This window comes from Lemur catta, chromosome 7, assembly GCF_020740605.2.
Source record: "Lemur catta isolate mLemCat1 chromosome 7, mLemCat1.pri, whole genome shotgun sequence".
NCBI classification, from domain to species: domain Eukaryota; kingdom Metazoa; phylum Chordata; class Mammalia; order Primates; family Lemuridae; genus Lemur; species Lemur catta.
In genome coordinates this window covers 15,087,134-15,111,891 of record NC_059134.1, presented here as the reverse complement: position 1 = coordinate 15,111,891, position 24,758 = coordinate 15,087,134, and the positions used below count along the sequence as shown (strand labels likewise).

Sequence of the window (24,758 nt, the reverse complement as noted above, 5' to 3'; positions counted from 1 at the left end):
AAGTATTAGAAGCCATCACTTTATACAAGGAAGAAAATGAATAAAGTTTATGATCTTACTCCTTCCAAATACCTGATGTCATTCATCACAGGTACCTGAAAAGATGAAAAGCAGTGCAACTTTCAAGAATTTAATGGACTACTCTCAGTATGAGAGACTTTACATAGTATCTGTCAACTTGAAAATTAAATTGATAACAAATAAAAAGAAATCTAGAGAAAAAATACACACGACCTAATTATAGAAAAGGCTCTCTTTAGAAAGCAGGTGTTTCTAATAACTGCACAAAAGGCTTCCTATCTTGAAGTGAACACAGCTTCCACTAATACCAAGGGAAACAACACATATTAAGAAGAGATGACAGGCTTCTCTTAAAGCAGGAAGATTTATCCTTCCTCAGCAGGGGATGTACTTTGGTAACCTGAACATTCATTTATAGGATGATTTTTAACTTGCTTAACTGAACAATAAAATCTGGATATAGTGAGATTGGCATTTTGGAAAACAAGTACAATTGATTACAAGTCATGACACTGTAGCTCCTCGAACCATTAAGCAACAATTTTATCAATAAATCCATCACAACTGAGCCCAGGACTTTTAAGCTTAATCAGCAAAATTAGTCAATTTAAAAGAAAGGAAATAAATAATGAATTTGATTTTATCAACCTGCACTTTAAAATTACAAAAAAATTTTTAAGAAGTTTTTGTTTTTAATCCATAGTTGGGACTCTTAAACTCTTGTAAACTATCATGTACACAGGAACCGTGCGTGGTAGTAGCTGGAACTGGCCTGGGTCCTGTACAGGAGGTGACTTAGCTCAAAGTTGCACAGACACTTTCAAGGCAGTCTCGTTTTTCAGAGACTGCCAAACTGAGATTCCAATAATCTGTAATCTCTGCAGTGACTATTTTTGAAAACATGGAACTGTTTTTTATCATATAAATGTAATCATCATGATATAGTGGAAATGCCTAACTATATTAGTTTAGTATAAAGTAAAAAAAAGTATGACCATGGATGTACCAATTACAATTCTCATCCCATAACTGACAAAGCCTTTATCCCCCATAAATCTCAACGTTATCTATAATCTGAAGTGAAGCACCCACAGAGTTGGGTGTTCCTTGGTTGAATCTGGGGAATGGTTCAATTTTACTTCATTGTTTAATCTGAACCATTATTGCTTTTGGCTACTACATCTTTCTAAGGACTTCCTAAATAAAAATACCCGATGTCATCACATTTTGTCAAGCAAAAATGACACTAAAAGATAAAAATGAGTAAAGAGCTGAGTCCGGTGGTATGTGCCTACAGTCCCAGCTACTTGGGAGGCTAAGGTGGGAGGACTGCTTGAGCCCAGGAGTTTGAGACCAGCCTATACAACATAGCAAGACCCTGTCTTTAAAAAAAAAGAGAGAGAGAGAGAGAGAGAGAAAGGAAAGGAAGAAAGAGAGAGAGAGAGAAAAAGAAAGAAAGAGGTATAGGCAAAATAAGGAACAAGTTAATGTAAATTTTTATGATTTCAGTGTAAAGCCCGTGGGAGTATGTTTAGTTATAAATATTCCTTGTAGACACGTTTACCACAATAGAGCTTCATCATTCCCCCAATTTTGTTCTGCTGTTTCCAAAAACCAAATCTAGTACTTAAACATTCTTCTCTCAATAACTTTCTAAATATATTATAAAACATCTTATGTCAATAACTTACAGTGAAAACCACACTTATCTTTTGCCACCTTTGAGTCTGTTTCTTTCACTTGTTCATGAGTTCCACAAATCTCAAACTCCTTTCAGCTAAAATATAAAGATTTTAGGATTGTTCATTCATCAAATAATAACAGTAATTCTCTCTATGTGGTAAACTATTATAGAATTGCCATTACATTATATAGTGTTGTATCTTTCAGGGACTACAAAACGAAGAGACTAAAATACGATCTGAAAATCTTCAAAATAGAAGCCAATAAACTAGATAATTAGCCTCTACTCAGATTAAGAGAATAAAACCCGAAGACATAAAAGACTGAAAGATTTAATACAGGTTCCGAGGGTTCCCAGGGAACCATTTATAAACTGGGAGAGTGTGGCTCAGTAGTTGGAAGGTAACTGAGTTACCAGCAATTAAGTACACTAGTTGTGCTGACTAGTCCATTCCATATGGTAAAATAATTTTAACAAAATGGAAGTTTTTTTTTGTTTTTAAAACCAAAGGGTGGCGACTTCTCTGGTCCACTCGTGGGACCCGTGAAGCTCGCCCGGGTCCCTCTCTTGGGACTTGTTACAAAAAAAAAAAACAAAACAAAAACCAAAGGGCATGCATGTGTGATTAATGGGACCTAATTACTGTAAGCCAGAATGGTTGCTGAAATGTTGAGATGTGAGACTGAATAAGGCTATTTAAACATTTTAGTATATTTTGTCTCACTGAAATTGAGAACTTTAAAAAAACTGGCAATGGAACTCAATGTGTAACTAATTACTTGAAATAAAAAGATTGAATGAAACTTGAATTAAGAAAAATCCATTTAAATATATTTGTGGGTAAAAACCTCCATTTACATCCATTTATAGAAAACTTAAAATGCAAAAATATAAAGACCAATATTAATCCCTTTGTTTCTGAATTAGTAGAATCACTGACATGCTACATGCTTCCACTGTTAAAATACACTGTTTAAAAATGAAAAGAATGACTGCAGGAGCTATAATATCCAGTGTCATGAGTGAACACCTTTGATTACTTGTGAACTATATCACACCTATTTGGTAGTTAAAAAATTGAAAATAAAATCTTTTATATAAAATGCTTGATTTTAAAAAGGCAATTTATCCTGCATTCTAAAATTTAAGCCCTTTAAATATGACAAAGTTACCCTCTTGGGCCTTAAGAAAGATAGCTGTCTATGCTTAAATATTCTAAACTGGAATATTTTTATGTTTACTTATACTGGTAATTTCTAGTGGATGGAATAATATAACTGGCTTTCATCTTTTTGCAATTTTTCCATATGTTCTGGTAAAAATTATACATCTAGGGTTCCTTCTCTTAGATGAATTTTAAATAAATCTAAATATTACTATATATACAATCATCCCTTACAGCTTTGAAAAACAGACCCATAAACTAAATATCCTTAAACCTCGTATCAAGAAAAATGTAGAGCCTCACTGAAGCAGAAAAAGGCCTTTGTTTGTATCATTTTATGTTAAATACTGGTTAGTTGCCTGTATTGATAAGATTTGGACAGCAGACTATTAACCAGATATGCATTTTCACAGTACATTCAAATTTTCCATAAAACTTGGAAGTCTGTGTAATTTGTAAATACCAATCCATTTGGGAAAGAATCCCCAGTGATGGGTAATTCTTCATTTTGAGAACACAGAATACCTTAGAGCTGCCAAAATTGTGTAGCGCTGTACTTACAATGTAGAGTTCTCAAGATAGGGGATGTGCTAAAAACACTTAACCAATATATCTGTAAACAATTTTTACACATTTCTTTATTTCTATTTCTTTCCTTCTTTGATTATATCTTGCTCTTTAAAAAGAAAAAAAAAATAACCTTGAAACTAAGGGCAACAATGAGTCCTGGTCATAATTTTACCTATTCTTTGTTTTGTCAATATAGGATTTTAAAACTAATTTTGAAATTTGTTAAGCATAATACTTTCCTAAATCTATACATAATATTAAAAATAAAAATTCCTGACCTTTCCAGTTGAGACACAGCAGTACTGTAATAAGTATCACAGTCTGTTGCAGAAAATAATTCAACCCTATCAGTAAGTGGTGGAAGCCCTGTCATAACCTGTACATGCTAATTTTCCAGAAGGTAACAAACCTATGTTTGGGAGCAAATGGGTAAAAAACAGTTTCACGAGTAAAATAAAGACTTGGAAATAAGTTAAGGAAATCAGAATATGGACAGAGACAAGAAGAACCTTAACCTAAAAATGTCCTAATGAGTTTACTTTCCCTTTCTTTACATTTATGTGGGGAAAAAGAAATTACAGAATTAGCCAATTTTTAAAAAGGAAACCATCACTTTGATTTAAAAAGTGTATTAAGGTCTAGCACCTGAACAAAATTCAGATCTTGTGTTTTGACCAAGAATTGTATTTTGTTTGTCTTTTCTAATTGAATCAAATGCTTTCATAATTATTAAGCTTTGAGTATCTCCATAAAAAAAAGTTTCTCATAAGTTTATTATTCATGGACTCATGAACATTTAAGATTAAGATCAGAGATGCTTTAATAGCACCAGATAAAAAGTATACCCAAGTCTGGAGTTATAAACTACAAAGTTTCATATTTTTAGCAGCAGAAAAGATGATATTCATTAATTTAAGGTTTTTAGTTTTTCATTAGCCTTAGCAATTTTCCCAAAGCAGATTTATGAGTTGTAGATGATCATTTTATAGCCTCTTCTCATCTTTGACATTATTGCTTACATCCTGTAAAAACTATAGTAACTGCTTTTAATAAACTTAGCAATGTCTAAAAATATTTTGGAACGTACAATGTGTCGCTGTCATATGGGATTTTGTAAACAATCTTACTTGGGTTAAGAATGTAGCCTCAACAGAGAATTCTTTATTTTGTCCAAAACAGCACAATAAAAACACCCCCAACAATACATAAACCTATATATAAAATATAGAATATCTCCAATATTTTTCCTTTATATGGTAGCACGCCAGTATATGCAAAAAAACATACTGGTGATGGGGTAAGGGGAAAATTGACTTGGGCAATGATGTAATAATCAGGCATTAACATTCAAAGACCAGGTAAACATCCGTTTTAGTCAGAAAAGCAGTATTTAAAAAGTTCCTAGGAAGCTGAGATTTACATACTTCATTCTCCATTCCGGGTCATTTCATCCATAGCCTGACTATTCTCAATCATGCTTCTTGGCCTTTGGAGTGGTACTATAAAGGTATAGGGGATACCTCTCAATACCAAATTTTCACCATGAAAAATCATAACAGAAATCACAAAGTTTAAAAGAGTATGCTGTATTTCAGAAGTATTTGCCCTAATAATTTTTAAGAAAGCTTACGATAAATACTTTCAAAAACAACAGGCTCAACAAAATATTGTACAACATCCTGTATATAGTAGTAAATATGTACTCAGGCCATTTGTAAATTCTGTTTAATCTGTTTCTCGAGTACCCTTTCATCTCAGGAAGGTCAATGATCATCTGATTTCTTTTCTACCTAATGATCTGTTGTTAGCCTACTTTTAACAATGGAAGAAGAAACCGGGATGTGTTTTAAAGTCAACTGGTTCTCCTTAAGTCTCATAGTTTCTATTATGTTTCAATGTTATGTTACTGTGTACTTACAGAAGCAATCTCTCAGTTATGAAAAATAAAAGATCAGTTGCAGGGCTTAAAAAGTAAAAAGGGAAACTCGTTCCCAAACCCTTTTTTTGTTTAAAAATTTAAATAAAATGTACAAGACCAAGCACAGGCACTTTCCAAAAACCAAAAATGAAGCCAAACCACAAAATTACTCAATAGTTATAGAAGACAGCTCTGATTTTGGGGGGTCATCTCTGGTGGCCTCAGCACAAGCACTCGTCTTTGGCTGCTCTGGCACTTCTTCCTCCTTCTCTGCCAGCCCACCAAGAGACCCCAGGGGGAAAGTGCTTTCGCAATTCTGGGTCGAGGAGACCTGCGAAATTACAGGCATTTGAACAGAGGAGTTGCTTTCAAAACCGTGTTCTCCAAGATCATACTGAACAAGGGTCTCTTCTTGCTCCTGGTTTAAGTAGTCCGGTACTAGGAAATCACTAGATAAGAGGCAAAGCATGAAATATAATATTAATTTTCACACCAGTGATATAGATAAGCTACAATAAAAAGTTCTGATTTGTAAAACAGGACTGGCACTTTTCATTTCACTAATTCTTCAAAATTTAGGTTAAAACGGAGGAACTTTCAATTTATAAACTTTACTAAATACGAACAAAAGCCATCCATTAAAACCAAAGTGTATCCAGTTCTCCCTATCACCAGTACATCGGATTATCACTTTCACTATAACTTTGGACACCTAAACAGCCTTTCTTGTTCTACGTAGAGGAGTTTATATATATAAAATAAATGCAGCATGCTCACTTAAGCAGAGATCATCTGAGTTAACTTGAATGCTTAACTTTTCTTGGTTACACACTGAGTAAGAGGTTTATAAACCTACCTTTGTATTACTAACCAGATATAAGTTAGTTAAGAAACTAAGTCTTTATGCGGAAATGACCATATACATAATCTAGCATATAAAGATGAGAAATGTAGAAAATAACTTATGTGCACCCTATTAGATTTGGTATATGAAAATAGTGATAAGTTGCCTTTGAATTAGAATTTGGAAACGTATGCCCTGAGATTGGTTACATGTTAATCCTCAAAAAATACTTAATTATTGATCCCCACAGGGAACATGGACAGCAAAATATACAAATTTATCAACAGCGGATACTTTCCCCAAGTGGTGAGATCAGAAAAGCGCATTTTAAATTTCTTCTTTATACTTTTCTGTATTTTCCAATTTTCTACTATAAACATTTTTTGGCAGTTAAAACAATGAACGTATGAAGTAAGTCTTAGATGCTTTATTTAAACCTTTATTACTGAACTAAAAAGTTCATTATACTAGAATTGCCAATAATTAATACACTTAATAAGAGTTTATAAGGTTATTTTATAAATTGTTCGGTATTAATTAAAAAATTAAAATCTGCTCATCTGCAATACAATTTAGAATGTCCTATGTTATATTTGGTGTTAGACAAGAAGAATGGAGGCTATAGGGCTCTGTGATGGGAAGATACAGACAACTGGAGTGGTAAACTGGAACACCATTTCAGTCCTGAACAAACTGTGCTGACTACGGTCTGTATGTATGATCTGGGTTTAGTGATATGACAACCACACATTCAGAATGAGAAATGACTGCATTAAATCAAATGGATGTCTGGTTTGAAGGGAAAAACAAAATCTATGCAAGAACAATTTGAAATTTATTTAAAAGCAAGGTTTTAAGCCAGGCACCATCGTGTACCTGTAGTCCCAGCTACTTAGGAGGCTGAGGCAGGAGGATCATTTTAGCCTAGGAGTTCAAGGCCATAGTGTGCTATGATTGTGCCCTATGAACAGTCATTGCACTTCAGCCTGGGCAACATAGTGAGATCCCATCTCTTAAATTAAAAAAAAAAAATTTAAAAAATAAAGGTGATTTAAAATGTAAGAATTTAGAAAAATTTCATTTTATATAAAACCAAAGATTCCTATAGAAGTATAATTATTATAAAGTATTAAAAAAATAGACAATAGAGTTTTATATCTAGAGGGGGCCTTAGAAGCCATCTTGTATAAAGCTTACATTTTATTTTTCTCTAAGTTTCAAGTTTCTTCATCTGTAAAGTGACATGCTCAAACAGCAGCAGTTACTGGCAGAGCTAGAACTAGAACCTGATTTTCTTGGATGCCCTATAAATCAGAAAGGTAACTCTATTATAATTACTAATATTAAAAGCATGGAGCTCTAAACTGAAAGAAAATAGGAAAGACTTTATTTGATCTAAACAATCATATCCATTATAGGCACAGTTAAAATTTTTCTTATTGGTAAGTGGATATTCCTTTACATAGAATTTAAAAAAAAAGAGAAGTGGTCAAGAATTTTATTAACATTCAGAGTCTGAAGTAATGTAACATCACTAAGTATCATCTGACATGATAAATTTTCCAATTTTACGATCTACTATAGAATTACTTTAACCTTATATTGAAAAAAAATCAAGAGGATAGTTTACTTCTGTAGAAAAATATTTTTAATACCAACTATGAAGTATTTATAATTTTATAGATTCAGCAAAATTTTACCAGATCAGGAGATCAGAGTATGGATAGTGGGAATTTAATACAAATCTGACTGACTAGCTGGCAACCTGATGAAAAAACACAGCAGGCTGCCCTGAAAGCAGGAAAAGAGAGTTCAGAAAGCAGTTTTCCTGGTTGGGTTTTCGTTGTGCACCTCACCTGCTCTGGAAGTAGTTTGCTAGCTCTGATGCTTCATGGTTCAGACTCCTCAGGTGCACGATTAAATTTCCAGAGTTGGTGAACATGGCGCCACATGTTTTGCACTCGTAAATCCGAGGCTTGCGGATAATGTGCCGGGAAACCCTCATGTGGTGTTTATATTCCCCGAAGGAAGTGAAAGTGGCACTACATATCTGGCACCGGAAACAGCGTTTACCTTCATGCTTTAGGCGATGCATCTTTAGCGAGTAAGCCCTGGTGAACTTTTTCCCACAGCGGTCACACTGAAATGGTTTAATTCCTATAAAACAAAGCAAAACAAAATATCATCTAAAAATAAAATAAACTGAAAGGACATAAACCTCACAAATTTCTGAACTATAGTGTTGTAGTAATAGATAATTTGAAAAGATAAAAACTACCAGCAAAAATGTATTCTAATTAAGTATCTCAGAACAGGTACAGAATATGTGAAAAGTCTCAAGTGGTTAAAACAGAAAAGATATAAAAAAGGCAGGGGGAGGGAGGCAAACAAGGTAATGTATACTGTAGTTGATTTTTGAATACTTTTCTAAATCATTTTGCTAACTTCAAAATACAGTTTAACCACAGTATGTAGACAGAACCAAAATCCCCATCTGACAGCATTTACTGTTTCATAGCATTAGAGACATTTATGTTGAAAAGATGTGTACATGATCAGTACCTTCTGTATCTCAGAGAAAAATGAGAAGAAAGAAGGAAAATCTTAACATCTCTGAACGTAATTATCATTATAGAACCATCATTTCATAGATTGGCTTTTTGAGTATTTAATGTAATACGGACACAAATCAATAAGTGAATTATAAAGTATATTTATCATCTCCTCAAATTCATTATCACAGTTTTGGGGAAAAATTTAAAAACTCTTCAAAACACAATCTGTAGATTTATCAAAGTCACACGAATTGGTGCTAGGACAGGGACTATAAGACCTGTCTTATCAAGGGGAAAATGAGATACTAACATAGCTAAAAACAGCAGCAAAGATCTCTTACCCCAGAGGTCAGTGCTCAACCCACAAGAATCCTGTCACCTCATGTGATCACTGAACTTAAGTTTCAAATCCCTTCCTCACATCTATCCAAAATCTCTTATATTGAGAAAAAAATACAAAGCTGACTCATCAAGACACAGAGAGATTTAGGATTACAGAATTAAATTAATAAGAAAACATTAAAATTTCAAAAACAAGTTTTATTGGGAAATAATTTCAAACTTACAGAGACATTACAAGAACAGTACAAAGAACAGCTACTTATACCCTTTCGACCCCATTTTCTTACCATCTGTGTTTGTGCTTCTCTATCTCATATATATACACACACCTAAAATATCCAATACCTTTTTATATAAACTTACACATTACATATTACCTCTATATTTTAACCAGAATACTCAATGCCTGTGACAAATGAATTAAGCAAATAGTTTTCTGACACTGCACCATTTCACTAAGAGACCTAACTTAATCTGTTCTCATTTGACTTCCCAGAGTTTTGTTTTGTTTTTAACTCGGAAGCAACTGTTTTTTATTTTAACTGAGATTCCAAAATAAAATGTTTTAGAGTGCTCACTTATGCAACAACAGGGAAGATGACATTACCTGAGTGGATGAGCATGTGCTGTTTTAGGTTCTGAATACGGGTGAATCGCACCCCACAGGTCGGACACTGAAAAGGTCTGTCTGGACCATTTGGACTTGGCCGTTCTGTACTGCTGGTAGAAGGAGCAATGTAGAGTTGGTAGGGATACTGAACATTTTCCAATCTAAAAAAAACAGATCACAGAAGGCAACCAGGCTCTGATTTTTAAGTTAAATAAACATTTCAGTAGATAAACTTTAAAGGAACAGAAAATAAAAAATCTTAAAGACTTTTTGAAACAGTTTAACTGTTAGATTACAAGTTTTATTTATAACTATATGAAGAATAATGTGTACAAAATGTCTAGCATCTTAAATTTAGCATGAACATACAGCCACAGAACATTTCATAAACTGTCTTACCTTAGATATCCTCAATCTCACTAATTCTTTACTTCCAACTACTGCTTTAATTTAGGCCCTCATTAATACAAGCCTGAATCAACAGTGCTCTCCTTTTAGCTCCACACCCCTCTAATCTACCCTTCTCACACTGTATTATAGTGATCTCTCCGATTACATCAGTCCCGGGTCTAAAACCCTGCGATGGCCATTATCTTTGGAATAAAGTCTAACCCCCTTTGTAAGGGACACAAGACTCCTCATGATCTGAGCTCTGTGTACCTTTCCAGCCTCATTTCTTGTCAGACTCCCCAAACATACCCTATACGTGCAGTCCCCAACCCTCGGGCCAAGGCCCAGGTACCAGTCCATGGCCTGTTAGGAAACGGGCTGAGCACTGCCTGAGCTTCTCTCCGTCCACCCCAGCCCAGTCCGTGGAAAAACTGTCTTCCATGAAACCAGTCCCTGGTGCCAAAACAGTTGGGGACTGCTGCCCTATATCAAATGCCACTCATTTTACAAAATGTAGCTAAAAAGTCACGTGCTCCTCCGAGAAGCCTTCTTTGATTTATCAGTGACGTAGGTAGGCACCCTCCTAAGCAGAGCAACAGAACTCTCTGCAAATCACTACGATTACCTATTTACTTGTCTATCTTCAACCCCTCTCCTTCCCTCAAAACTGATTTGGCCCCCGGGGGGGAAAAGGGCCACACATTTCATCTCTATATCCCCACCACTCAGCACAGTATCTAATATAGAACACATGACCCGATTAATACTTGAAATTAAGGAACCTAGACACATTTCTGCTTGTTTATACTTTCAGTAACTTATTCAAATAATTCTGGTTCATAACCTCCTCTACCAGGTTTAACCATTAAAGAAAAATAGGCTGAGCATGGTGGCTTATGCCTTTAATCCTAGCACTTTGGGAGGCCAAGGTGGGAGGATTGCTTGAGGCCAGGAGTTCGAGACGAGTGTGAGTAAGAGACCCCCATCTCCACAAAAACCAGAAAAATGAGCCAGGCATGGTGATGCACACCTATAGTCCCAGCTACTCAGGAGGCTGAGGCAGGAGGATCGCCTGGGTGACAGGAGAGAACATGTCTCTCCTGCAAAAAAAAAAAAAAAAAAGAAAAGAAAAGAAAACTTGTTTGAATGCCTTTAATCCTTCAAGTTTTGAACAAGTAAGGTTTTTAAGATTGTCTTGGACTCTCTCTGAGGAGGAATTCAGTTATTTGGTAGAACCTATATTCAGTGATGAGAGACAAATAAATAATCAATTATCAGAGCAGAGGATTAAAACAGGAGGATGCAATAGTGATTGGGTGCTGCTTCAGACTGGGGGTCACGCTGTTGCAGGAAATGAAAGGTCAATGTGGTTAGAATGTAGTATACAAGAGGGAGAATGGTCTAAAGGAGTTAGGCAGAAGTCGTATCATGTAGGGTTTTAAAAGATACAGCAAGGAGTATAGATTTTAGGTATGAATGGAGAATGTAAAGAATCTATAGTTTAAAAGGGACATAATCTGACTTAATTAAAAGAGAAAAAAGATGATTCTAGTTGCTATGTGGAAAATGGACTGGAGTAGGGGAAGAATGAAATGAGGGACCAGTCTGAAGGCTACTGCAGTGGTCAAGGCAAAAGCTGGTGGTGACTTAGACTAAGGTGGCTGTAGTACAGGTACAGACAGGAAAAATAGGCAGATTAGGGATATAATCCATAGGTAGAGTTGACAAGATTTGCTTAAGGATTACATATAAGGAGGAAGAATGGGGAGTGATAAAGGAAAAAAGATTAATTCTCAAGAGATTTTTCTTGAGAAATTAGGGGATGATGATGTTTACTGAAATGGGAGAAAGATTAGAAGAACAGGATTGAGACAGGGAGTCAGAAACCAAGAGTTCTGTCTCAGCCTTGTTAAATGTGAAATGCCCCTCACACATATGTACGGAAATATCAAGTAGAAAGGATCAATGTGAAGATGACTTGCGAATTATGGGTATACAGATGAGAATTAGGCAAATTTTTTTTGTAGCAGGTCAGAGAGTAAATGTCTTGGCTTTGCACACCATACAGTTTCTGTTTCAACCACTCAAGTCTGTACCCACAAATAGTATGTAAACAAGTTGAGTGTGGCTGTGTTCCAATCACGCTTGATTTACAAAGGTAGTGGGCTGGAATTGGCCTCTGGCCCATAGTTTTCCAACCTCTGACATATATTCTATTTAAAGCAATGACTAGGTGGTTTTGGAAATGCCAATAAAGTCCTGGATAGGGGCTCTAACTTACAATGTGATGATGCTAAGTTCTTATGCAATTCTGAGATAAAATGCTTGAATTTAGAGTTGTAAGCCTAACCCTTATAAGAGAACTACTTGCTAGTAATGTTAGTACTAACCGATCATCATCATCTGCATGAGCATTAGTGCTAGAAGTGCTTTGAAGTGTAGGTAATCCCTCGGTAACGCCTTCGTCTACTGAGCCTGTGAATAAAAGAAAGAGGACAGCGTCAATACTTTGGTGTGAATAAGCCACGACAGTAACTGCAAACTATCCAAGCCTTTAACATACATTATGTAGTGTTCATATCCTGAATTGTAATCAAAAGTAGTAGTGTTCTATATTTTGTTTTTATTTAAATTAAATGTTTATGTGATTTAAAAATAAGTCACATGTAAGACAATACCCTTACATTACTACTTAAATTCTTTTTTTTTTTTTTTGAGACAGAGTGTCGCTTTGTTGCCCGGGCTAGAGTGAGTGCCGTGGCGTCAGCCTAGCTCACAGTAACCTCAAACTCCTGGGCTTAAGCGATCCTACTGCCTCAGCCTCCCGAGTAGCTGGGACTACAGGCATGCACCACCATGCCTGGCTAATTTTTTCTATATTTATTTTAGTTGGCCAGATTATTTCTTTCTATTTTTAGTAGAGACGGGGTCTCGCTCTTGCTCAGGCTGGTCTCGAACTCCTGACCTCGAGCGATCCACCCGCCTTGGCCTCCCAGAGTGCTAGGATTACAGACGTGAGCCACCGCGCCTGGCCACTATTTAAATTCTTTTAGGAATATTTCTTTGACAAAAATTTCAGAAAACAAGCAGTGCAATTCAAATGCAAACTAAAAAAGCACACATTAACAATTAACAACCATTTAAGGAAGCACTGATAATTTTTATTTTTTAAAACTTATTTTACTGTGACACACACAACTTACTTATTGTACAATTTTTACACAGAATTTTAAAGGTAAAGTGAATACGAGGCAACATCCACCAAGCCACAAAGAAGTACTGCCAGCATCCTAGAAGTCCCCATTTACCCTGATCGTAAACGTCTTCCCCATCTAAAAGCCTGTCTTATGCCTGGCATGGTGGCTCATGCCTATAATGCTAGCACTTTGGCAGGCCAGGGCAGGAGGATCGCTTGAGGTCAGAACTTCAAGACCAGCCTGAGCAAGACAGCAAGACCCTGTCTTTACAAAAATTTAAAAAATCAGATGGGTGTAGTGGCACATGCCTATATTCTCAGCTACTTGGGTGGCTGAGGCAGGAGGATCACTTGAGCCCAGGAATTTGAGGTTGCAGTGAGTTTTGATCACACTATTGCCCCCATGCTCGGGCAATAAAGTTAGACCCTGTCTCCAAAAAATAAACAAAAGCTGGTCTTCTTTGGTTAACATTTCCTTTCTCCCATCCCCTTCCTTTAAAGTCATTTTATCTCAAATACATATACCCATAAACTTGGGGTTGGTTCTTGCTGGAACACAGCCTTGGCTATCCGAGGGCTGATTTTGCACTACAGTGGCAGAGTTAAGGAGTGTGGTTATAACAGAAACTATGTGGCAATTAAGTCTAAAATATTTACTATCTGGCCATTAAGGCAAAGTTTGCCAATGCTCACCATAAACACTGTTTAGTGTTATCTGGTTGTAAAGTTTATATAAACTGAGTCATACTATATGTATTCTTGTGTTCTGCTTCTTTCCTTCAATACTGTGGACTCATCTTTGTTCTTACGTGTACCTGAAGTTAATTTTCGTTGTTGTAAAATATCCATAATCTATCCATTTCCCTCTTGGTGGACAGTGCAGGCTATTAAGAACAACACTGCTGTGAATATTTTGTACAGGTAACTTAATGCACATGATCACGCTTTTCTCTGTGGTATACACTTAGGAATTCAAGTTGCTAGATCATTGACTATATCTATCTTCAACTTTATTAGAAAATGCCCAACTCTTCCAAAGTGATTGTACTAAATTTACATTGCTATTAATAAGCAGGGTAGGAGAGGTGTGTCACTCCACATCCTCGTCAACACTTGGTATTGTCGGATTTTTAACAATCGTATACTTGGACTACCAATCTGATGGGTGTAGCAATGTTTCATTGTGGTTTGTGTTTCATTTCCCTAACGAGGTGATTAGTGAGTATCATTTCATATATTTACTGAACCTCCTCTTCTGTGAAATGCCTATTCAAATCTTGTTATTGAGTTGTCTGCCTATTCATTGCAAGAGTTCTTTTCAGATGTGGGCATGGTGGCAGGCGCCTGTTGTCCCAGCTACTCAGGAGGCTGTGGAGGGAGGATGGCTTGAGCCCAGAAGTTGGAGGCTGCAGTGATCTATGATTGTCCCACTGCACTCCAGCCTCAGCAACAGAACAAAACTGTCTTTTTTTTTTTTTAATTCTTTTCATATTTCCAGTACAAACCCTTTTTGTCACTGATAGACATTATAAATACCTTCCCCCTTCCATGGCCTGTGTTTTTACTGTTTTTATAATTTCTTTTGATGACTTAAAGTTTTAAATTTTAATTTAGTTAAATTTATTAACTTTTTTCTCTATTGCTATGCTTTTTGGTCTTATTTTTAAAAATCTTTTTCTCCAGTTATCTTATAAAGAACCTATGTTTTGCCTTTGAAGTTTAGGACTTTTCTAATTTATCTGAAGTTAATTTTGTGACCAAACACATGTATTGAAAAGTCTGTCTTTTCTTCTCTGTTCTGCAGTGCCACCTCTGTTGCATATTAAGTGTCCACAGATGCATGGTCTGTTCCCAGGTTCTCTATTAGTTCCATTTGCTTGTCTGTCCTTGTGTTAATGCCAATCTCTATTTACCTCAAGTTTATAATAAACCTTGATACCAAGCAGAGAAAGTTCTCTTACCTTATTCATTTGTTTCCTGAACATTCTGGCTATTCTTGGCCTTTTACATTTCTATATACATTTTAGAATCAGCTTGTTGAACACAGTGGTAATAGTCATTCCATTTTCCCCTATCAGTTTAGAAATTATACAATATTTTCCTATTTGTTTTTATTGGTTACCTTAGAAATTAGAAATAGACTTATAAAAGGCTACAGTTAAAACCTTTGCTTCCTCCCAAACACAAGGATCTCGGAAGCTTTAACTCCATTTCCTACCCAGTCCTATCTTGAATTTGCAAATTATTGTCTGATTTTTTACTTCTTTGTTCTGATTAATCCCCAGACATTATATACACGTTTGTATATTTACCTCTTCCTTTGCTCTTCATTTTTTCTTGTATATAAAATTTCCCATCTGTGCTCACTTTACTTCTGCCTTAAGTCCATCCTTAAGGATTTTCTTAAGTGAGATTTGCGGATGATGAATTCTTTTTCCTTTATTTCCCCTCTTTTTGTTTCAAAATGTCTATTTTACCTTCATTCATGAAAGATATTTTTCACTGTGCAGAAATCTAGATTGGTAGTTATTTTCTTTCAGCACACTGAGGGTATCATCCCACTGGTTTCTGAAGTTTAAAAGTCAGGTACTCTTTTTTTTTTTTTTTTTTTTGAGACAGAGTCTCACTCTGTTCCCTGGGCTAGAGTGCCGTGGTGTCAGCCTAGCTCACAGCAACCTCAAACTCCCGGGCTCAAGCAATCCTCCTGCCTCAGCCTCCTGAGTAGCTGGGACAATAGGCATGCGCCACCATGCCCGGTTAATTTTTTCTATATATTTTTAGCTGTCCAGTTAATTTCTTTCTATTTTTTAGTAGAGACGGGGTCTCGCTCTTGCTCAGGCTGGTCTCAAACTCCTGACCTAGAGCGATCCTCCGGCCTCGGCCTCCCAGAGTGCTAGGATTACAGGCGTGAGCCACCGCGCCCGGCCTCAGATACTCTTTTGAAGGTAATCTGTCATTTTAAAATTTTTCTGAATTTTCTCTACAATGTGTCTAGGTCTGTATTTCTTTTTATTATTCCTGTTTGGGATTTGCTGGACTCTAGATGACTGGTGTCTTTTAACAATTCTGGAAAATTCTCAGCCATTCTCTCTTTTTAGGACTTCTACCAAACCTACACTCATATCTTCCACGCCTGTCTCCTCTTCTCCACCGTGTACTCTCCACCACTGTGTGTCTCTCTGTAGTACTGAAGTAATTTCTTCTACTTTATCTTCTAATTTCCCAATCCTTTCCTCAGCTAAGTCCAATCTGATGCCAAAATATTCACTGAGATTTTATTTTGATAATTTTCCCCCCTAGAAGTCCTATTTGGATTTTTTTCTCAAATCTGCTATGTGATTTTTTACAGTTTACTGTTCTCTGCAATTATTATTCAAGTTTGATTATTTCATTAAACACAGTAAGTATATTTGTTTTATTATCTGAGTCTGAAAATTATGTCAATTGGCTATGCCAGTTTATTTCTGCTACCTGTTTTTAAAATTTTCCCCATCCTCTCTGCCTTGTTTCCTTGTGTGTCCTGGTAATTTCTGGCAGTGGTTACTACCTGTGAAAATTATTTATAGGAGACTGATTTTCTGAGGTTAGGCTAAATATGGCCCTTCCAGAGAAATTTTATATTTGCTTCTGCTATGTTCCAGGGCAGCATTACCTAAACCAAATTCACTGTTTGAGATTCCTTGGCATACCCACGCTACGTATACCAGGATGCCAACATGCAAGTGGGCTACTGGGCAACCACTTCTTCTCAGGGATACGTTTTCCTTCTTTTTTCCTTTTCATTTTCTAGTCTGTTCACTGCCAAGACAGCTTTTTCTACAGTCCCCTGGGGTTTGGAGGACAGGGAGCAGGTTCTAGTGGTATGGTCCTTTGTAGTCACTACTTAATGCATGGAGCAACTTCTCTAAGACTTCAAACTTTTACACACTTTGGGCCTTGACTTCCATTCCCCTTGCTCTTTGAGTTGATGAACCAAAGCCCATTTGTGCCTCAGCAAATGTCTTAAAGGCAAAATTGGTTTTAGTGCTCTGATAATCTACTTACCTCTCGGGGCCAGGTTTTCCTCCCAAATTTAACCTGGAAGTTCCTTGACCATCTTTTCAGCTTGTCAAATACTTTTAAGGTGAATTTTTAAAAATCTAGAATTTGTTGTTTGTAGTGTGACCATGGACCCAAACAACGTACTCTGTTCTCATTAGGTAATGAACTTTGCCAATTTCTTTACTGTATGCAAATAACCTGTATTGCACCAAGTGAACTAATCTGAGCCTCTGAAATTTTTAGTCCCTTGATAGCAAACAAGCTTTTGGCTGCAATACTTTTTTTCCAAAGTTTTTTCACAGATGGGGTCTCACTCTGTCACTCAGGCTGCAATGCAGAAGTGTGATCACACCTCACTGTAGTCTTAAAATCCTGGGTTCAAGCAATCTTCCTGCCTCAGCTTCCTGAGTAGCTGGGACTACAATCACATGCCCAGCTAACTTTTGTCATCTTTTTAGAGACAGGGTCTTGCTATATTGCCCAGGCTGCTCTTGAACCCCTGGGCTCAAGCTCAACCTCCCAACTCAACCTCCTAAATTGCTGGGATTATAGGCATAAGCCACCATTCCTGGCTGGTTACAATATTTTAATGGAAGTTAAAATATACTAATTTTAACAGTAGTACAACACCGTATCCATGTGAACATTTAACAAATATCATCTGTTAATGGACACATAGGATGGAATTTCCTCCTGATGAAAATTTAGAATCTAATACTTCAGGTTTTCCCCTTTGGAGCACTTGAATTAGCTGACATTAGGAAACAAGTAAATTTTCCACTTAAGTTTTTCAGGAAAACTAACCTAATCCCTTTTAAAGCATCCAAATGTACTTTATTTAATGATTTATGCTAGAAAATTTGTGACAGGGTTACATTTTGCCTTGACTTCTTAGATAAAGAATACTAAATATATTTTTTGTTTCTTGATGACTCATAGCAACCATCAAGAACAGCAATTATTACGCTGTGTTCTAATACACTGATATACTCAGAGGCATTTTAATTAGGCAGGACTATGTATGCTTACATTCACCCCCAACTGCACCCCCATCCTTCCTGGTCCTCCCACCCTGTCCCCACTGGTGCGTTTAGTGTTTCTGTGTGTGCCTTTCCTTTATCTCTTTTCCTTATTAGTAAATGACATTTGTGCTTTTCCCCATGTCTATTTATCCAACCTCCCCCTGATCCTTCTGAGTTTTTTTTTTTTTTTTTTTTTTTGAGACAGAGTCTCACTCTGTTGCCCTGGCTAGAGTGGGTGCCGTGGTGTCAGCCTAGCTCACAGCAACTTCAAACTCCTGGGCTCAAGCGATCCTCCTGCCTCAGCCTCCCGAGTAGCTGAGACTACAGGCATGCGTCACCATGCCCGGCTAATTTTTTTTATATGTATTTTTAGCTGTCCATATAATTTTTTTCTATTTTTAGGAGAGACGGGGTCTTGCTCTTGCTCAGGCTGGTCTCGAACTCCTGACCTCGAGCGATCCTCCTGCCTCGGCCTCCCAAGTGCTAGGATTACAGGCATGAGCGAAGGTGCCCAGCCTCTGACTTGTTTTTAATTGAGATGTAGGATGGAAAACCAGATAATGCTGCATTTTGTTTAAGAAAGAACTGTTCACATGCCAATGTCTTCCCATTCTCACCTTTTTTCTCAAAGAAAAGGGAACTAACCACCAACAGTTAAATCTGTCCTAGGATAAAAAAAAGTGGAAAAATCCCAATATTTGGACTTGGTTACCATGGACATAAAATCTGCTTTACAGTATTTTGAACTTATTCAGAGTGCAGCCAGTATTAAAGCATATAGGCAAAGACTTGTCAAAAAAAAAAAAAAAAAAAAAACACCTGGAGGTGTGTGTGGTAAAGGCAGGCCAGGAAGATTGATCTAATTCACACTTGCTTCTCACCATCAGGCAGGCCACGCTACTTCTAGGAGTGAGTGGAGTCTTGGTAAGGTAGACATAAAAACTATGCTGCCTTGGACTGACTTTAGTATTGTCAAAGGTTTACTTAAAAAGCTGGTCAAGTCGGGGTGCAGTGACTCATGCCTATAATCCCAGCACTTTGGCAGGCTGAGGAAGGAGGATTGTTTGAGGCCAGGAATTCTAGACTAACTTGGGCAACACAGTGAGACCCTGTCTCTACAAAAATATACAAGTTAGCTGGGTGTGGTGGTGTGTGCCTTTAGTCCCAGCTACTAGGGAAGTTGAGGAAGGAGGATCATTTCAGCCCAGGAGTCTGAGGTTGCAGTGAGCTATGATGAAGCCCCCTGCACTCTATCTCAAGCAACAGAGCAAGACCCTGTCTGGGGAAAAAAAAATAAATAAAAAAGCTTTGAAGTCATACACTGTACTTTAAAAAAAAAAAAAAAGGCTAGTTAAAAAGACTGATCAGACCAGAATGAAGAGTTAGCAGGAAAAGAGAAAGAAAGAAAAAAAAAAAAGAAAAGAAGTAAAATGGAGTACAAGATACAACTAGCAGATGGTCCCTCTTAAAACAAATCCATATCAACATTCTAGAATGTCATCTAAACCTTGGCCTCTGGATCCCTAATTCAATGGATAGTGAGAGCATGCGAAGTAAAGTAAAGGTACTTTTCCCTCACCCATGGCCATTAAATGCACCACAAGCTATAAAAACTACTCCAAGTAAATTAAGAGTTAAAACAGACTTTTAGAATTTTATCCATACTGTGGAGGTTATAACAAATAGTGTTACATCACTTATGCAACTATCAGGAAAAATAAATTTTGTGAACTCTTTGCTGAGATGACAGTTTTTGTCAATGATAACACAAGTAAGCATATAAATTAAACTGATTTAACAGCAGGATATACGAGCAATATTACTTTCCTAAGGTGACAGTGATATTCCTCACATCATTAAAAGGAAGATTCCTTTCTACACTATAGGGATCCTCTTCTCAGTGGAAGTGAGAAGCTAAGAATTCTGGACAGAACCTTTTCACCTTGTGAAATAAAAGAGCTGATTTAAGGAGACAATTAGCTTTACATGGTAAGGGCTAGCTTACCAAGAGAGTTCACTCTCTTCCCCCAATAAGCTGTATGATACAATAGCTTCTGTTGCATCAAACTCAAGTTGCTGCTACCACTGTTCAGGTACTCAAAACACTTACCAAAAACTCTTTTGGAACTGAAAATAATTATAGTGGTCATCTTCTGCTAAAGATTTACCATGTGTGAGACACTGTTCTAAATATTTTCAACACATTTTTGAAAAAGTTCTATTTTCATACTTGAAAAAGAGAAAAGCAGCCCCTAATATTCAGGACCTGGCCTGACACTCAGGAGTGGGTCTGGTGTTCATATCTAGACCACGGTATTCTCCTGTTCGACATAAACAGTCTCATGTAACACCAACATCAGACCAGATCACACTGTGACCCTTATTAAAGTTAGACCAAAAAAATACTATTAAGCACAGACAAAAATAAGGTCAATGTGCAATCACAAAAATACCAAGCATCCTCCCTCTCTCTAGCTAATGAGTCACTGCTGCTATAGTTTCACTTTAGTCAGTATTCCCAGATAATATTTATTAAGATACTCAAGCCTATAATTATCCCTACATTCTGATATCACCAGTCGAAGGCTCCCTCAAATCACCTAACACAAACCTAAATCCTCTGCTAAGTCCTTTCTAACACCTTCTTAGCGAGAAGCCCTAAAAACCCCATAGTGTGTGATCTCCCTTGCTGCAGATGACCAATAAACTCAATTTGTTCAATTCTAGGAGGCCTTTGGCTATAGGGCATTGGCAGAAATGGGATATCCCATTGAGACTCAGCAGAAGTCCTTGTTGCTTTGCCTGGGAACCTCGGTAAGAGTACAGATCTGAAATCCCTTTTGAGGAGCAACCTGCCCTTGACTGGGAGGCAAAATCATGCTGAATAGAGCTCAAATATTTCAATGAAGTCCTTCACTATTGAGTTCATTTTGTTTTCCTAGAAATAGTCTTTTGGGAATATTTTAGTTATTCAGATTGTGTTGCTCCTTGGTGAAATTGCATTCTTGCCTCCTAACACCTGTTCCCGTGATTCTGTCTGCCTACCTACTGTGTTGACTCATGAGGAATAAACTATGATATGAGGATGGATATATGCCTGATTGATCCATCTGAGCTGCCCTACAGGCCAGGGTCAGATCTCTAGCTGGCAAAACCATTTCAAAACTTTACAAGGTACAACATGCATGAAATGTGAAAATATTATGGTAAAAACAGAAGCCAGTCAGAAAAGACCACATATTGCATGATCCCATTTAATATAAAATATCCAGAATAGTCAAATCTATAGAGTGGTTTGCATAGGGGTAGAAGTAGAGCTAGGAGGGAATAGGGAGTCATCTTTTTATGTAACAAGGCCCAACATAAACTCAGCAATCTTTTTTTCCTCCTTTAAATTTGCTGTATTTATCATTTCTATTTGCCCCAAGTTGAGGGTGTTGGATTTTACAACCTATCCCTGGGCAACTGGCAACAAAGGGAACTTAAAATAACAGGTAAAATCCCACTTGAATTAATTTCATGGGTACTCAAATTATTATTTTAGAGTTTCCAAACAGTATATTAAACACTATATTCTCAGTCCCTAGAATGACAAGCTACCTATTAAATATCTGCTTTAATAAATTAGTAAGTAAATTAAATACTCTTATGGAAGTACTCTTATTAAGTACTCTTATGGAAGTATTCTTATGGAATATGGGGAAAAGTACCATGCACATCTTCCTTTTCTCCTTCCCACATTTACTGATTCCTAGGATACTCCAGGAATTTACTTTTTTCTGTGTGACTTTTAGTGTATAAATTTGGAGTTAAAATAGGTTTGTTGAGAGTGATTAGTACATTTGCTATAAAGGAAAGGAAACAAACTGCATTTGGATTACCTGATGACATGATATACAGGTCAGAGTTATTCCCATGTCTGATTTATAACAGAATCCACATTCAAAATAACATATAGGCAATAAATTCTATTTATGTAACTGAAAGATTTATTCTACTTATGTTCATAACTTCTCTAATCATGTTAAAAAGATCACAAAGGCAGAATGTGAACTGATTATATACACTTGAGAGTAGTAAAGATGACTATTTCACATGCCTACCTAACAAAAAGATAATTAATTAGGCTAGTATTTGGGTTTCTACGTTCTCAGATAAATAATTAAAATAATAATTATCTGTTAAGCAGTTCATCATTCAGAAGGCTCCAAAGTGTTGTGAAGATTAAAGACTCTAGCTTAATAAAAACTTGGTCAGATCAACAAATAGCTATGATTTCCTGCCATTCAATACTACATTAGGCCATAGTGGCTCACGTCTGTAGTCCTAGCACTCTGGGAGGCCGAGGCAGGAGGATCGCTCAAGGTGAGGAGTTTGAGACCAGCCTGAGCAAGAGCGAGACCCCATCTCTACTAAAAATAGAAAGAAATTATATGGACAACTAAAAATATATATAGAAAAAATTAGCTGGGCATGGTGGTACATGCCTGTAGTCCCAGCTACTCGGGAGGCTGAGGCAGAAGGATTGCTTGAGCCTGGGAGTTTGAGGTTGCTGTGAGCTAGGCTGATAACACAGCACTCTAGCCCAGGCAACAGAGTGAGACTTTGTCTCAAAAAAAAAAAAAAAAAAAAAAAAGGAAGTTAAAAAAAAAATACTACATTAGATGTGTGTTCACTTAATTCTTCACGAGTATCTTGACCCAAATTCAGGAATATGAAGTTCAGTGGATGTTGTGGGTAAAACTGTGTCCCCCAAAAAGACATACTGAAATCTTAACCCTTGCTACAAATTAATGTGCCCTTATTTGGAAACAGGATCTTTGCAGATGTAATCAAATTAATGAGGTCATACTGGATTAGGGTGGGCTCTAAATCCAGACAGAGGTTGGCGGAGGTGGCTCACACCTGTAATCCTAGCACTATGGAAGGGTGAGCTGGGAGGATCACTTGAGCCTAGGAGTTTGGGACCAGCCTTAGCAACATAGTGAGACTCCTTTCTCTACTAAAAAAAAAAAAATAAGCTGGGTGTGGTGGCATGTGCCTATAATCCCAGCTACTCAGGAAGACGAGGCAGAAGGATCACTTGAGCCCAACAACCAGAAGTTTGAGGTTGCTGTGAGCTACAATAATGCCACTGCACTCCAGCCTGGGCAACAGAGCAAGACTCTGTCTCAAAGAAAGAGAGAGAAAGATTTGGAGCAGGTGACAGAGACACAGGGAAGGTCATGTGAAGATGGAAGTAGATACTGGAGCAATGAAACTACAATCCAAGGAATATCAAGGATTGTTGGCATTTGCCAACAGGTGGAAGAAGGAAGGAAGGATTCTTCTCTACAACCTTCAAAGAGAACAAAGCAAGGACCTGCTGACTTTTATTTCACACTTCTGGTCTCCCAAGCCATGAGATAATAAATTTCTGTTGTTTTAAACCACTCAGTTTGTGCTGCTTTGTTGCAGCAGCTCTGGGAAACACACACAGAAGGCAAAAACAAAATATTAACAATGTTACTATGGCTTTCTGGTTCTTCAATCTTTTGGACAAATCCAGATTCACTGTTGGCTTTTTTCTTCTATGCCTTCCAAACCTTGAATGTAGGTAATTCCCAAGGATTAGTCCCTTGGTACTAAGCTTATATATTTTCCCACTGAGACTGAATTTGCCACTGCTATTTGGGAAAAGTCTCAAATTGGTAATCTCACCAATCCCACCTTTTCAACTGCTTTGTGGTATGACATTCTTTGGTCATTGTGCAAACATAATTTACACAAAATTGACCTTGCTGAATTACTGTTTTTTTTTTTTTTTTTTGAGACAGAGTCTCGCTTTGTTGCCCAGGCTAGAATGAGTGCCGTGGCGTCAGCCTAGCTCACAGCAACCTCAGACTCCTTGGCTTAAGCAATCCTACTGCCTCAGCCTCCCGAGCAGCTGGGACTACAGGCATGCGCCACTATGCCCGGCTAATTTTTTCTATATAGATTTTTAGTTGGCCAGATTTTTTAGTAGAGACGGGGTCTCGCTCTTGCTCAGGCTGGTCTCGAACTCCTGACCTCGAGCAATCCACCCGCCTCGGCCTCCCAGAGTGCTAGGATTACAGGCGTGAGCCACCGCGCCCGGCCTTGTTTTTTGTTTTTGAGACAGAGTCTCACTCTGTTGCCTGGACTGGAGTGCCGTGGCATCAGCCTAGCTCACAGCAACCTCAAACTCCTGGGCTCAAGCAATCCTCCTGCCTCAGCCTCCCAAGTAGCTGGGACTACAGGCATGCGCCACCATGCCCAGCTAATTTTTTCTATATATATATATTTTTAGTTGTCCAGCTAATTTCTTTCTATTTGTTTAGTAGAGGCGGAGTCTCGCTCTTGCTCAGGCTGGTCTTGAACTCCTGAGCTCAAACGATCCGCC

At 37.2% G+C, this 24,758-nt stretch overlaps 1 protein-coding gene across 4 annotated transcripts in view; it reads right to left on the bottom strand.

Annotated features, from left to right (window-relative positions):
- Positions 1-4,581: 4,581 nt before the first annotated feature.
- Positions 4,582-24,758, bottom strand: part of ZBTB44 (zinc finger and BTB domain containing 44) — a 45,459-nt gene continuing 25,282 nt past the window's right edge. The window contains exons 3-6 of one of the 4 annotated variants that reach the window (XM_045555672.1): positions 12,490-12,574; positions 9,707-9,870; positions 8,059-8,359; positions 4,582-5,807 (exon numbers count right to left, since the gene is read on the bottom strand). In XM_045555672.1, coding sequence (XP_045411628.1) covers positions 5,525-5,807; positions 8,059-8,359; positions 9,707-9,870; positions 12,490-12,574 — 833 coding nt within the window. In that variant the 3' untranslated portion in view covers positions 4,582-5,524. The remainder of the gene's footprint in view (positions 5,808-8,058; positions 8,360-9,706; positions 9,871-12,489; positions 12,575-24,758) is intronic. The other 3 variants (XM_045555675.1, XM_045555673.1, XM_045555674.1) reach the window with 3 other exon arrangements.